Here is a 14,419-nt window from a genome sequence, read left to right as displayed (position 1 = left end):
AGAGTTGGGTTTGGATTATTTGGGTTCTCACTTTAGTCATGAGACCAGGCTCAAACTATCCTACTTCAGGTACATTATACAAAGACCCGCTTCCAAAAGCTCTTTGGAAAAGACTTTTTTACTGGGAAAGGTAGAAGTAAAGATAAGATGAGGACCAACAGGAAGGTTGATGGACTCAGTCACAGTGGCAATGATTACACTATTGGAAGACCTAATAGAACAAATGTAGGCTAGCTCATCCTGAAGAAAATCTTTGTATTGCTAGGAATTTAAAATAACTTGATGGCACATGATTGATTTTTTAAAAATGCAAAGCTCCAAACCATCTGTTTCAGATAGATTTTAAACAGCGTAGGAGACAAAATAGAACTGTGAGCAATGGGTGTCAAAGAACAGTACCCCAGCAACACCTTCTACACATGTCCTAATATCAGTTGGAATACTATAAAACATTGCTCCCAAATACCCAATTGTGCTAGATGTTCTAGACCAGGGGTAGGCAACCTTGGCTCTTTTATGACTCGTGGACTTCAACTCCCAGAATTCCTGAGCCAGCACTTTTATGACCACGAGTCATAAAAAAGCCAAGGTTGCCTATCCCTAGTCTAGATCATGGGTGTCAAACTCACAACATCACATGTGTCGCGATGTATCATGACTTTTTTCCCATTGCCGGCAATGGGGTGGGCACGGTTTTGGTGTGACGTATCCGGCCTGTGGGCCAGCATTTTGATACCCCTGGTCTAGATGAATATTATATTTGAAATCTACAGAGATAAGACTTAGTAGGGTTGCATTCTATCTATTTAATTTCCAGCCTTTTCCCTTTTTTTGTACCTGATTTCTGTTGAACACAATTGGGTGAGTATGGTTTTGCAAGCTGTAGACTGCTGTGGCTGCAATCTAGCTTATATAGGTGTTTGATACCAAAATGGTTTGTCCATTAATATGACAAATCCAGTGTATAGATCTGAGCTAAATGAATTTCAGATTGCTTTATTTAGGTTTTCTGTGGGATCATATTCTCCAAAATAGCCTATATTAATAGTAAAGGGACTCATTCTGCAAATATATCCTGTTGTGTTTGGATTTCATTGGCTAGTGTTGGCTTGTTGCAACTTTAATTTCTTAAGTAGTCCATCAGATGATGCAAAAAATTTTTATGGAAAGGCTTCATTTGGAAGGTTTCCATTTTTTAGATCTCTGGTTGTAGAACCGTCTTTAATTTGGCCCCATAGAGTCTCAGTATTGAAATTCTTGTACTTGTTTTAATCATACTCCATTTATCTGTATGACTACAGGTGAACTATCAGTGGTCAGTAGATTTGTCTTTTCCATACTCATAATTAATCTAAAGGGCTGAGCGGGGATTGTCATGAAGATAACAATGGCTTTCATTTTGTCATCAGCAGAAATTGCAATATCATCTGTATACATGAGGTTGGTAATGAACTCCCCTTGGCTAAATTCAGTTCCACACCTATTTATGAAAACTTTTCTTATGATGGAATCTTTTGTATCAATAGATTGTAGCAATAGAATATTCTATTGCTGCAGTAGAATAGCAATGGAGACAACATGCATATGTGGCATTGAAGTACAGGGCACATCAAGCACTGTAATCAGGAGCTGCCCTTTGCTATGATAACTTTTCTAATGAGACAAGACCTCCAGAGCATCACTTGGGGTCAAGATATAATGCTGATTATCATCAACATACTACCCAAGCCTTTGTTGAGAGTTACAGTAACTTCATCTAATGGCTTTATGTAGAAATTAAACAAGAAATATGAGAGCATCAACACCAGAAGCATGCCTTCTCTACCATGATCCCTGCCTTCTGGAATAAAATCTGAGATATGTCTGTTTCCTACTATGGTAACATTCCAGAAAGCTTTAAAATTATGGTTGTTCTCCCAGGCCTTGGGGTAGGGTGTTTGTGGAGCCTCTCAGTTATGTTTTCTATTTGACAGAATGTGCTTGTCTAGAAGTATCAAAAAAAATTCTACCAGTTCTTTTTATTTTTTCTTATGTTTTCATATAAACCTTCAGAGTCACTTTGGAGTTGGACAGCCTCTGCATTTCATATATAAATAAAATAAACAAGCTCTGAGGCAAACCATAACCGTAGGCTTCACAGTCATTCATCTCTCCTATCATCACCAATTGGAAATAGCCACAGTTCTCTAAAGATTAGGTGGAGGCAGATTTCATTGCATTCACTGTTGTGGAGTCAGATTCCAAATGGGCTCTGAAAATGTTCCCACACTCCATGTTTGATCTGATTCAAAAGGAGAGTTTTGTATACCAATCTTATATTGGATTGCTTGTTGTAGAAAATGAGAGTGTTCTGTTAACAGAACCCATGTACCCCAAAGCGTATATGGATTTGAAGATTGGATCTGTGAGTAGTAGAGTAATATTTATATAGCACATTTCCTCCAAACACAATGCATATGCTATCCACTCTCAAGAGCAGAAATTTCCTTTTACTTTGATGGTATCAATGCTCAGTCTAAATCCAGCTTTTTGGGGGTGGGGGTGGAAATCTAGTGTTTAATAATTAATAATATGTGGGCCTAGCAAAGCTATATCCCAGTTGCCATGAAAAATTTCTTGCAACTCTGAAAAGTATAGTATTTATTTTGTTTCAGAGGCTACTCGGCCTGATTTGAGACTGGCAGTTCTCTTTTTAGGAAAATTTTCATCTTAATGAGGATTCTTGATAGCCTTACAGCTGAAATGTAAACTTTTAATTTGTAATGGGGTGTTTTTTTTTTCAGTTCAGTTGGAGTTAACTTGAAAAAAGCAGTTGACTGCTTGCCTTGTTTGCAGGGCCTTTTTATGAAAGGAAAGTGTTAAAAAAAGTTTAAAACATTTCTGATATCAATGAATATTGATCAAAATACATAAGTAAGCTACCCTGAGCAATATTTTAAACATCTTCATGTATGTACCAACCATATAAAAATATAATTGTAACACTTGGAATTAAATTCTATAGTAGGGGAGAAAAAGCTTCAATACGTCATGCTATGTCATGTGACGTTGCGAGTTTGACATGTCTGTTCTATAGGAATTAGAAGTTACAAAATTAAAAATACTGTATTTATACTTTAAAATAAGGTAGTTTCTCTTTTACCAAGCTTCACGGTACAATACGTATTTTCACTATCAATAGAAAAACCTCTTATTTGAAGGAATCTTGCCTTAGATTTGCTTACTTTTTTAAAGTATTACTTGTTAAATTACATATTATTTTTTTTAAAAAAAGAATAGATATTTATACTGTAAGTGAATACTTCTCTTTTAAGCTTTTTACCCCTTTATGCTTAATCTTCCTTTAGTCTACTGTTGTAATGTGGGAATAACCTCAAGAGATAAGGGGAAGACATGCTGCATAGGGAATGACCATACATAAGTGATAGGAGCCTGCAAGTGCTTAACAGTCAGTGAAAGAAAACAAGGAAAGACTCACCCTAATTGATCAGGTTGTTGAAAGTTACAATGGGAGATTTATACTTTCAGATTTGCAATTCTGTTAACGTAGCCCTACAGTAAAGTAGAATTAACTCATCTGGTTCTGTTTCCTGTCTGGTTTACTTGGGAGGGCTGACAATTGTAGTATTCTTCTTAATTTATTTTACAATCAGTATTTTATTTTTTAAAATTTATTTACAAAATGTCATACAATCAAACAAATGGGGATTGTAAAAGTTTTTCCTACTCTATGTATTATTCAATTCATTGTTTATATCTGCACACATACTGACTTGATCAAAGGAACAAGCAATTATTCTGAAAACACCAGAAGTCACACTGACAATAGATAATATGAGTGCAAAGAGGCCAGTCCATGGTTAAAAGTATAAATCACTGATGCCATTACAGTGACATCGATCCCTCCAAAATTATAGACAAAGTAAGTCCAAGAATCCAGGAATTCACGAAGATATTTAAAGGATAAAACCAATATACCAGCAATATATAATATACTAACGTACCATATTTATTAGATGTAGATAAAAGTAAAGCTAAAGGCCAGTTTGGTGTAGCAGTTAAAGGCATTGAGCTAAGCACCATGAAAGTGTGAGTTCTACTTCTTCTTGGCAGTTGCATAGATTTAGATCAGGGGTGTCAAACTCGCAATATCACATGACATGTCACGACATATTGTGACTTTTTTGCCATTGCTGGCAATGCATCCAGCCCGTGGGCCAGGAGTTTGACATCCCTGCTTTAGACCAATCACTGTCTGTCTGCTATAGGAAGAAGATAATGGCCAACCAAGAAAATTGGCTAAACCTGTTCAAACAATCAACAGGAGTCAAGACTGACTTGAAACTTGCATGCACACACACACAGACAGACACACAGACACACAGACACACAGACACACAACATGCATTAGAAACAGGAGAAACAATAATTGAGTTGGGCTTTGTTTCTGGGATTCCTGGAAATGGTAGCACAAATACCAAAAGCCATAGCTCAGAATGATGGATATTGCTGAAATAATAGTCTACCTGGATACAAGACAATTTATATGAAATCACGTTATTAAGATTGTATTCCTTTCTTATTTCTGGCAAAAATAATTGGAAATTTTTGCTGGCATAGTCTTCTTCCAATAGTAGTATAAGAGTTTTAGGTTGGTGGTGTGTTGATAATATAATCTAATGTTAGTTTAAATTTCATTCTGATTAATCATTAATTGAGAATATTATTGAAGATTTCTATGTCAACCAGGTAAGTTAAATTTTCTGTAAACTTTCAGTCCAGTTTAGTTTAAAAGAAAAAGTTTTAAGGTATTTCTAACTGAATGCAGTCTCAAATTTCATCAACATTTGTGTAATGTGTTCTTTTCAGTCGTGCTGTATTTGCTACAGTTCCATAGAGAATATTTTTCTAAAAGTATTTGCACTTGTATATCTTGATAAAACTGTTAAATTGTATTTCAAAATTCCAGTAAAACTGGATAGTATATATCATACAAAACTAGGTTTACGACTATAGTGGTTATCTAATTATGTGCATTAAACAAATAGCAAATTAGATTAATTTGTCTTTTTTTCATATTTTAGGTGCTCCATGAAGAAACTGCAATACCAGGAACTGATCTGAAATTGTCTTACTTAAGCTCCCGAGCGGCGGGGTATAAATCTGTACTTAAGATCACAATGACACAGTCTGTGATACCATTTAATTTAATGAAAGTTCATCTCATGGTGGCTGTAGTAGGAAGACTTTTCCAAAAATGGTTCCCTGCATCCCCAAATTTGGCTTATACATTTATATGGGATAAAACTGATGCATATAATCAAAAGGTCTATGGTTTATCTGAAGCTGTTGGTAGGTTTTGTTTGTTATCAGGTTCTTTTGAATATGCTGATATTATGTAGCAAAAATTATATTCAGTAATATAATTCATAGTGGATACATTATATAGAAAGAAACAAAATTATGCTGTAAGTAAAATACAGTATTGCAGTCTGTTATACAAACTGAATGTAATTTTTACATACAAATACAGAAATATGAAAGGAATAATATTAATTTTGTAACTATCATATTGATTGTGGTAAACTATTATTTTTACATTGGAGAAAGTAATAGAAATAACTGCATTGATTGGATCATATATAACGCTAACTTACATGAAGAAAGGTACATTTGTTTTTGCAGAAAAAGCTGTATGCGGCCATGGTGTTTTCATAATTGCCTGAAAATTGCTATTCAGCCATAAACCTATTTCAAGGGAACATCAGTATATCAATATATGAAAGCTTCTCATTTTAATTATTCAGTTCATTAATTAAATCATCAAATACTGAAAAAAATTCTAATTAAATGTCCAAACCTGAAAATAAGCAAGCCCAAGATGTCTGTGTATGCAAATAAACAGTTATTTACATATTTATTCATTCTATTTATACCATTCCTTCCCTCCAGGAGCTGACAGTAGACTATATAATGTTTCCTTCTCAAGTGTTCTTATAATAATGATGTGTGATAGATTGGGATAAGTAATTGTGAAACTCCAAAATGTCCAATGAGTATCCACAGCTGGATCCTTCTAGCCCTAATCTATCATTTTAATTAACGTAGAACACAATTATTCCACACATGTAATGGATGTGAAAAAAAAGTTTATTTAACGTTATTTTAGCGTAAAATTATGTTGGTGTCTTTCTGAAGTAAGACACAGGAGATGACAAACAGTAGAAATGTACATCCATATTGGATGTATTCAACTTCTCTACTACCTAAATAAAATTTAAATGATTATAGTTACCTCAGTTGGTAAACCAAATCAGTGGATGGAATAGACAATTTTTTAAAACTACATAATTCACTGTACCAATTAATATTAACACAATTTTCAGAGGACTATCAGTTATAGAATCACAAGAAAACCAATTAAATATTTGATAGTTTCAAACACAATTACTTTGGACAGATTTTTTATGAATTAGGATCTGTTTTATCATGTGCAGGTTCAAATCCAACTTCAGCCATGGAAACTTATTTGGTGAGTTTAGGCCAGATGCTCCCAGCACAACCTACCTCATCAAATTGTGGGAAAATAGCAGAGGAAGTGCTATATATATTCTACCTTGAGCTCTAGAGGAAGGTTGGAATATAAATGTAGCAAATGAATTCCATATTAACTTTTGCCTTACAAAATATATTGGTTTTCATATAATCTTTTTGTTACACTTTGTATTGAAGTCAACAAATGAGAATAGTAATTGTGATCTTTGTATTTGTGAATCAGTAACTGTTATTTATTTATTGGATTCTGAATCAAGGATCAGTGACCTTTTCAAATGCCAGCCTTCGTGTCATATTTTAAAAGAAATCATTTAATTTTTTTAATTTAATTTCAAAATTTTTAATTTTGGAATTTGTGGGTACCACATTGCCAGCTCCTGTTTGAATTTATATTTTTCTACCTTATATTGTTAGTGCTTTAACGGATATTTATTTAAATGTCAGCATTTAAATTAATCAGATAAAATAGTAAAAGCCTCTTATGAGCACAGTCACTCTATATTAATAACAGTGTTAAATGAAAATAAATTAATCATGACTATCAAACATCGCATTAGTTTATATAAAATAATTATTTTATTATTTCAGTATCTGTTGGTTATGAATATGAATCTTGTTTGGATCTAACATTGTGGGAAAAACGGACAGCCATTCTACAAGGTTATGAATTGGATGCCTCCAACATGGGTGGATGGACACTTGACAAACACCACGTATTAGATGTTCAAAATGGTGAGTATTATTAATCTTATAATGTTATGCAATGCATATTAATTGAAAAGCATAAAACCCTGTTGGATTTCAAGTCTGAACATAATTGCACTCTTTAAAAAAAGTTTATAGGCATTCTCTTGGATAATATTGCTATGTTTTCCAATAATGTGATTAATTCATTATTCTGAAACACAAAAGCATAAGTCATTTATATTCAGAAATTACAATTCTCCTTTATTTTAAAATTAAAATTTACAAGCATACTTTAACCCACATAAACACCACGAAAATGTTTCCTTTTTCATAGTACGTATGAAAATACCATATTGCTCTTTTCTGCCTCTACAAATCAAAATAGTCAGCTACATTTTCTTTGATCTGATTCTGTCTCTCCAAACCTACTCGGTGCAATGTATACAAACAAACAAATTTTGTGTGTGTGTGTGTGTGAGAGAGAGAGAGAGAGAGAGAGAAAGAGAAAGAGAAAGAGAGAGAAAAATCAAGAGGTTGGTAAAGGAATATCTCCTCAAGAAAATGTCTGTGTGAGCACTAAAACTGAACACCAGCTCGATGGCAAATAATCAAAAAGAAATATGCTGATTATGTATTGTGCAAACAAATGAAGATTCTTCAATGGGGAAATAAGTAAAATATTGGCCCTTTCCCAAAAGATGGCATTCTACCCCTTTTAAATGGGCTGTTAACCATGAAACAATATAGAAGAAAGAAGCTATCCAGTCAGTGTGGTAACTCATGTAAGGCAAAAGGAATTGATGGCCAAAAATTTATTTATGCAATGACATTTTTTAAGTATATGTATGTTCATTTTATTATTTTTCTATTGAGTATATTCTGTTTGTAAATCAACTTCTGTGCTTCTGTGCTTAGAGATGTGCTTAGGAGGCAGTAGGCAAATAATGACTTTTGAAAGTGTAATTGAATAAATGAAGTGACTAGGTTGAATGAGCTGGAAAAATGTATTGGCTTAGAGCAAATACAATGGCAGGTTTTTATATGGATATCTTGAATAACTGCAATAGTCTGATGTTCATCTTTCTTTGTTTATATTAAAAGAAATGTGAAGGAACAATTTTTGGTGTAATGAGGAAATATGTAAATCATATGGTATAGTGCTAAGCTCTAGGAGACATGATTAAATTTATAGAACTCATGTATTTAAATGACATTGCAGGTTTCCTCATTGTCATAAAGGATGCAATCATACAAGTAGGGTTTCAGATTTCACTAGTGCACTTTTTCCCTAAGTGCTTATGAGGAACTGAATTCCATGTACAGTAATGATACAGTCTTCTGGTAGGGAGGCAGGCAAGTAGGTTGGGGTGGGTGGGTGGATGGATGGATAGATAGATAAATAGATAGATAGATAGATAGATAGATAGATAGATAGATAGATAGATAGATAGATAGATAGATAGATAAATAGATAGATAGATAGATAGATGATAGATAGATAGATAGATAGATAGATAGATAGATAGATAGATAGATAGATAGATAGATAGGATATGAAATATTTACCTAATGAAAATAAAGTAGCTTGGATTGTGAAACCTCATAATAATATTTGACTGGTAATTTTCATGAATTTCAATTTTAAATTTTGTACAGTCGGTGAAGCCAGTATTACTATACACTACAAAGGGACATGTACATTGCATGATTTAAATTAGATTGAAATTTATAATGAAACAAATGTTACAATAATAGCTCACTATTCTTGCAGCAGACTTAGATTGAAACATTAATCTTGATAATAACAAGGAAAGAAGTCTGTCCAACAGACAGCATTACTTATGAAAGTCTACATAGGTACATATCTTTCTTCCCCACATTCCCTGTGAAGGTCACAAAAAATAATGCTGGCAAGATACTTTGTCTTTATCCAATGATTGTTGGTGCCTTTGAGCAGAACTAGGTTTAAAGTGCAGGTGGCCTGTCAAAGCATTTTTGTTGTGTTTGACATATGAGAACGTAACTGTAGATACATTATAAAACCAGACTCTGCAACCCAAAGTAAATTATTATAAAACCTTTTTGCAATGTGAAATTGAAGCTGTCAGAAAACTACTCTACAATAATACTGTACTAACAGTACATATATTTGTAGTTTATTCCAAGAAAAAAAAGAATATGAAAACACTGCTCCAATCCAACATTCAGCCAAAACTAAAAGAGGAAATCTCCATGCAAATGAATTCTGCAGTTGTTTCTCATATAGCAGAGTGAGAAGCAGTTTATGTGAAGACAGTCAACATACCAGCTCTCTGGAACAAAAGAAGACAAACATAAATTTGGATTCTGTCCAGAAACAGAAGAGTATTGCTAACTGGGGTTACACGCACATAGCTCTTGTTCTTGGGCAGACTTGAGAACCAGCTGTACATCAGCTGTTTGCATATGGTTCTGCTCCCACATATTTGGCTTATTATATGTAACATTACAAGTCTTAGATAGAAAATAATGTAGGAGGGATTCATTATGGATTATCTGAAGATCCTTGTTTTTCTTATTACTGAACTAGCTGTAAATATGAATGGTTGAGGACAGGATATCTAACCATACATTGTTACACAGAGTTACAGTTGGAACTGATTCTAAAACATTGTTTTCTGGCATGTGCTCACAATGCTTATGAACAAACTATTGTGAATTTCATTGGTAAGTGCTCAGATAAACTATTCATATATCAACATCCATGAAATGCCAATCACATTGTGAAATTTTAAGCTTACTATATTTAAAATGTATCTGGTTATAAAAAGTTATTACAAAGACAAGGGGGAATCACGTTTCTGTTTTTTTTTATAAGGAATCCTGTATAAAGGCAATGGGGAAAATCAGTTTATCTCTCAGCAGCCACCAGTTGTCAGTAGTATAATGGGTAATGGCCGACGGCGCAGCATTTCTTGCCCAAGTTGCAATGGTCAAGCAGATGGCAATAAACTTCTGGCTCCAGTTGCCCTAGCTTGTGGAATTGATGGAAGCTTATATGTAGGCGATTTCAACTATGTTCGACGGATATTCCCATCTGGAAATGTAACAAGTGTACTTGAACTAAGGTATATTTTTCCCTAATTTTAAATACCTAATTTTTAGAATGCAGCTGTGATGACTCAGTAGTGTCTCTTTATCCATCAGAATATAAAAATACAAATGGTATCAAAATATTATTTTACTCAAACAACTATAAAACCATTTAATATATCATAACCATTCAGGTGGCCACGATAATGGAACTGCTGTATGTAAGGGCTACAGTGTTTGACTATCACGGGGATGCCTAGGTTTGGGTCTATTTTCAGCCATGAAAGTTCACTGCGTGATTTTGCATCAGTGTTTCTCTCTCAGCCCAAATGATTTCACAGGTTGGTTGTTGTGGGGAAAAATTGGAGGATGGAGCATTGTGTATGCCACCTGGAGCTCCCAGAAAAAAGGCAGAATATAAATCTTAGTAATAAATTAATACATAAAATTACGGCTAAATACTTACTAGCAACCTTACCAATTTTTTGTTTCTTTTAACTTTTTCCTTCTAATACTGTTCTTTTTGCTCTTCCTTCTTTTGCCTACCCACCAAGAAATAAAGATTTTAGACATAGGTAAGCATTTTAAGCATGTTCATACATTTTGTTGAGGCTATTATTGGCTTTAAATGAATAAAGTACTACAAAAACTGCTTCAAACATTATTGCTTAAAACTATTCTGAGATAAATCTTAGTAAGTATAAGGTGAAAAATTGCTACTGTTCATTATTAATCAAATTATTTTCAAATCCCAGTTTAACCTGTTACATTTTAAAGTATGACTCCTTAGGAAAATGTAATGTTTAAAACAGATAAAACAATGCTTCATTATCTTTATGTATTTCTGATCTGTTTTTAAGGTATTGGCTATGTTTTATTTCAAAGATTCACTAACTTTATCTTGCTACACTCATTACCTACCTCACTGTCTTTTGAGCATCCACAATACCATAAAGAGAGACTGCCATATTACCTTTTTTATGGAATCCATTTACACATTTAACTGCTGGGCATCAGAGCTTGCAGTAATCCAGATACATAGTTGAACATTGTATACATGTGTACAAACATAACTGGGTTTCAACAGAATAGAACAGAGGATGTTTCATCACTATGATGGAAAATCTGATATACAAAATTTAACCTTTGGCACCTCAAATGTGTCAGAAGCTCTAATATTCAAATGGAATGGAATTGAGAACAGGAATAGAATAGCTTTATTTGGCCAAGTGTGGTTAGACACACAAGGAATATATCTACAGTGCAGAAGCTCACAGTGTACATGTAAAGCAATAGAGTAATAATAATCATTATAATACCAATAAGAGTAGGTAGTAAAGAAGAAAGATAATAATAATGCTACAGCCATACAAAAAGGGTAAATGTACACATGTACATAGTATTATACAATACTGTGAGAATTAGGTATTCAGCAGAGTGATGGAACGAGGGGGAAAAACTGTCCTTGTGTCTAGTTGTTTTGGCATGCAGTGCCCTATAGAAGCATCTTGAGGGGAGGAGTTGAAACAGTGTATGCCCAGGATGCTAGGGGTCTGTAGATATTTTCTCAGCCCTCTAACCAACGAAGTATACAGGTTTTCTGTTGAATGCAGACTAGTTGCAGTTGTTCTTTCTGCAGTCCTAATTACCTTTTGGAGTCTGTACCTGTCCTGTTTGGTTGCCGTACCAAACCAGACAGTTATACAGTAGAAATAAAAATGACAAACTCAATAATTCCTCTGTAAAACTGTATCAACAGGTCCTGAGGTAGTCCGAACTTCCTGAGTTGATTCAGGAAGAACATTCCATGTTATGCTTTTTTAATGATGGTTCTAATCTTAGGTGTCCATTTCAAATTGTGACAGATTATAGACCCCAAAAACGTGAAGGAGACTACTGCTGATACTGTGCTGTCAAATATAATAAGAGGTGGTAGAAAGGTCTCCTCCTAAAATCCACTCTCATCTCTACAGTTTTAAGCATGTTGAGCTCCAGATTGTTTCGGCTGCACCATAGGGCCAGTTATTCAATCTCCCATCTATATGCATACTCATCACTGTCTCAAATGAGACCATTGACTGTTGTATCATCTGCCAACTTCAGTACTTTAACAGAGGGATCCTTAGAGATGCAGTGATTGGTATATAGACAGAAAGGCAATGGAAAAAGCACATAGATATGAGGGGCACCTGTGCTAATTGCCTGGGTATTAGATGTAATTTTCCCTAGCTTCACCTTTGCTTCCTTTATGTCAAAAAGCTAATAATTCACCCAAAAGTATGGACAGGCATAGCTAGCTGAATCAGTTTAGAGTAAAGATTTTCTGGAATGATGGTATTGAATGCCAAGCTGAAGTCTACAAAAAGAACTTGTGCATAGGTGTCCGGGGATTCAAGATGTTGCAAGATACAGTGCAATGCCATGTTGACAGCATCATCTGCCAATTTATTTGTTCGGTAGGCAAACTGCAAGGAATATAACAGCGGATCCATGTTGGTTTTCAGGTGGGCTAGCACTAAACTCTCAAAGGTCTTTGTTACTACAGATGTCTACAGTAGTCCTTTAGCTCACAGATGAAGGGTTCCTTAGGAACTGGGATGATAGTAGGACATTTGAAGCAGAATAAAAAATAACAGAGTTGGAAGGGATCATGTAGTCCAACCCCCTGCTAAAGCAGGAAACCCTACAGCATTTCAGACAAATGGTTGTCTGATATCTTCTTAAAAACTTCCTGTGTTGGAGCACCCTAACTTCTGGAGGCAAGTCGTTTCACTGATAAGAAGGGACATAACACATCTCCAATGATTTTTTTAAAATGCAGATGAAGATGGGGGCTAATGTTCAGCACAGACTTTCAAGCAAGAAAAAGTTATTCCATCTGAGCCTGGTACTTTCCCCATCTTTTGTCTATGAAATGGACCTTACACATCTTTCTCTAAGATCACCAGAGGTGAGAGGCCAGGAAGACGATGAAGGATGGAGATAGGTGAAGGAAGATTGGCTACTGTTAGGGATGGAGAAGGTAGTGGTAAATGACAGTGATCTCCTTTCAAATCTACAGTAAAACACATTCAAGTCATCTGCCACTTGCTGATTCTCTTCAGTAAGGGAGGGAGATCTTATAGCTGTAGCCAATTATATTCTTCAGGCTTTTCCATACAGTTGCTGGTTCATTCTTTTCAGAGTAGCTTCTCTTTGCTACCCTGATCTCCTTTGTTAATACATTCCTAGCCTGATAGAAGACTTTCCTATGTTCCTAAAGGCTGATATGTTTTTAAATTTTCTGGTTCAGATCAAAATGAGAATAGAACTGTACAAATAATATTTTCTTTGCTGTTATAATATGATATGATTTATAAGTACAAATTGGAATAATGAGGGGAAAATATGATAAATTCTTTCCAGGAAAAATATCATTGGCATGTGCCACAGCTGCTGAATAGGTTGTGCAATACAGAGAATTAACGCCTTCTCATTTCATCTTTATTGTTTGTCTTTACAGGTCATTTTCATAATATAAAATCTTTATAGTTGTATTTTTTATGTTTTATTTATTTATTTATTTATCAAATTTATGTAGCTGCCCATCTCAGCAGAAGTGTCTCTGGACAGTGTACAACAACCAAACAAAACCATAATATAAAATTAGTCATTATAAAAACCATGATTATAAAAATATAGATAACTATTATTATTATTTTTAAAAAAATCTTTTAAAAGTTAAGAGTATACAAACCACAAATGGAGAGAGAGGTATAGCAACCATTATCATCCATAATATGGGAAACATCTTGAGATGTCACAAGTTCCTTGGGACCTCCAAGCCCGGTAATGTAACCCAGTCTTGAGGGACTTCTAGAAGATTAACAGGGATGGAAGTAACCTAACTTTGGGATGGAGAATATTCCATAAGACGAGTACCACAACACTGAAAACTCGCCTCTTGGGACTCGCCAATAGTAATTCCCTAGCAGATAGGACCAAAGCATGCCTTTTCTGTCAGATCTGGTAGGAGAGCAAATATAAAATTGGGGAAAGATGATCCCTCAGATAAACCAGTCCATGTCATGAAGGACCTAAGTCAAAACCAGTATCTGAATTGGAC

General features: G+C 34.5%; 2 protein-coding genes across 4 annotated transcripts in view; one reads left to right on the top strand and one right to left on the bottom strand.

Moving 5' to 3' along the window:
• The window catches only part of DCTD (dCMP deaminase), a 264,163-nt gene that overhangs the window by 54,877 nt on the left and 194,867 nt on the right, over window positions 1–14,419 (bottom strand). The window lies entirely within an intron of this gene.
• Window positions 1–14,419, top strand: part of TENM3 (teneurin transmembrane protein 3) — a 255,087-nt gene that overhangs the window by 192,574 nt on the left and 48,094 nt on the right. For 2 of the 3 annotated variants that reach the window (XM_081333122.1, XM_081333121.1), the window contains 4 exons: window positions 5,085–5,352; window positions 7,144–7,287; window positions 10,100–10,349; window positions 10,869–10,889. In XM_081333122.1, the coding sequence (XP_081189248.1) occupies window positions 5,085–5,352; window positions 7,144–7,287; window positions 10,100–10,349; window positions 10,869–10,889 (683 nt within the window). The remainder of the gene's footprint in view (window positions 1–5,084; window positions 5,353–7,143; window positions 7,288–10,099; window positions 10,350–10,868; window positions 10,890–14,419) is intronic. The other variant, XM_081333123.1, reaches the window with a different exon arrangement.

Source organism: Vipera berus, assembly GCF_964194415.1.
Source record: "Vipera berus genome assembly, chromosome: 7".
In the NCBI taxonomy this organism is placed as follows: domain Eukaryota; kingdom Metazoa; phylum Chordata; class Lepidosauria; order Squamata; family Viperidae; genus Vipera; species Vipera berus.
This window is presented reverse-complemented; position numbering and strand designations above follow the sequence as displayed.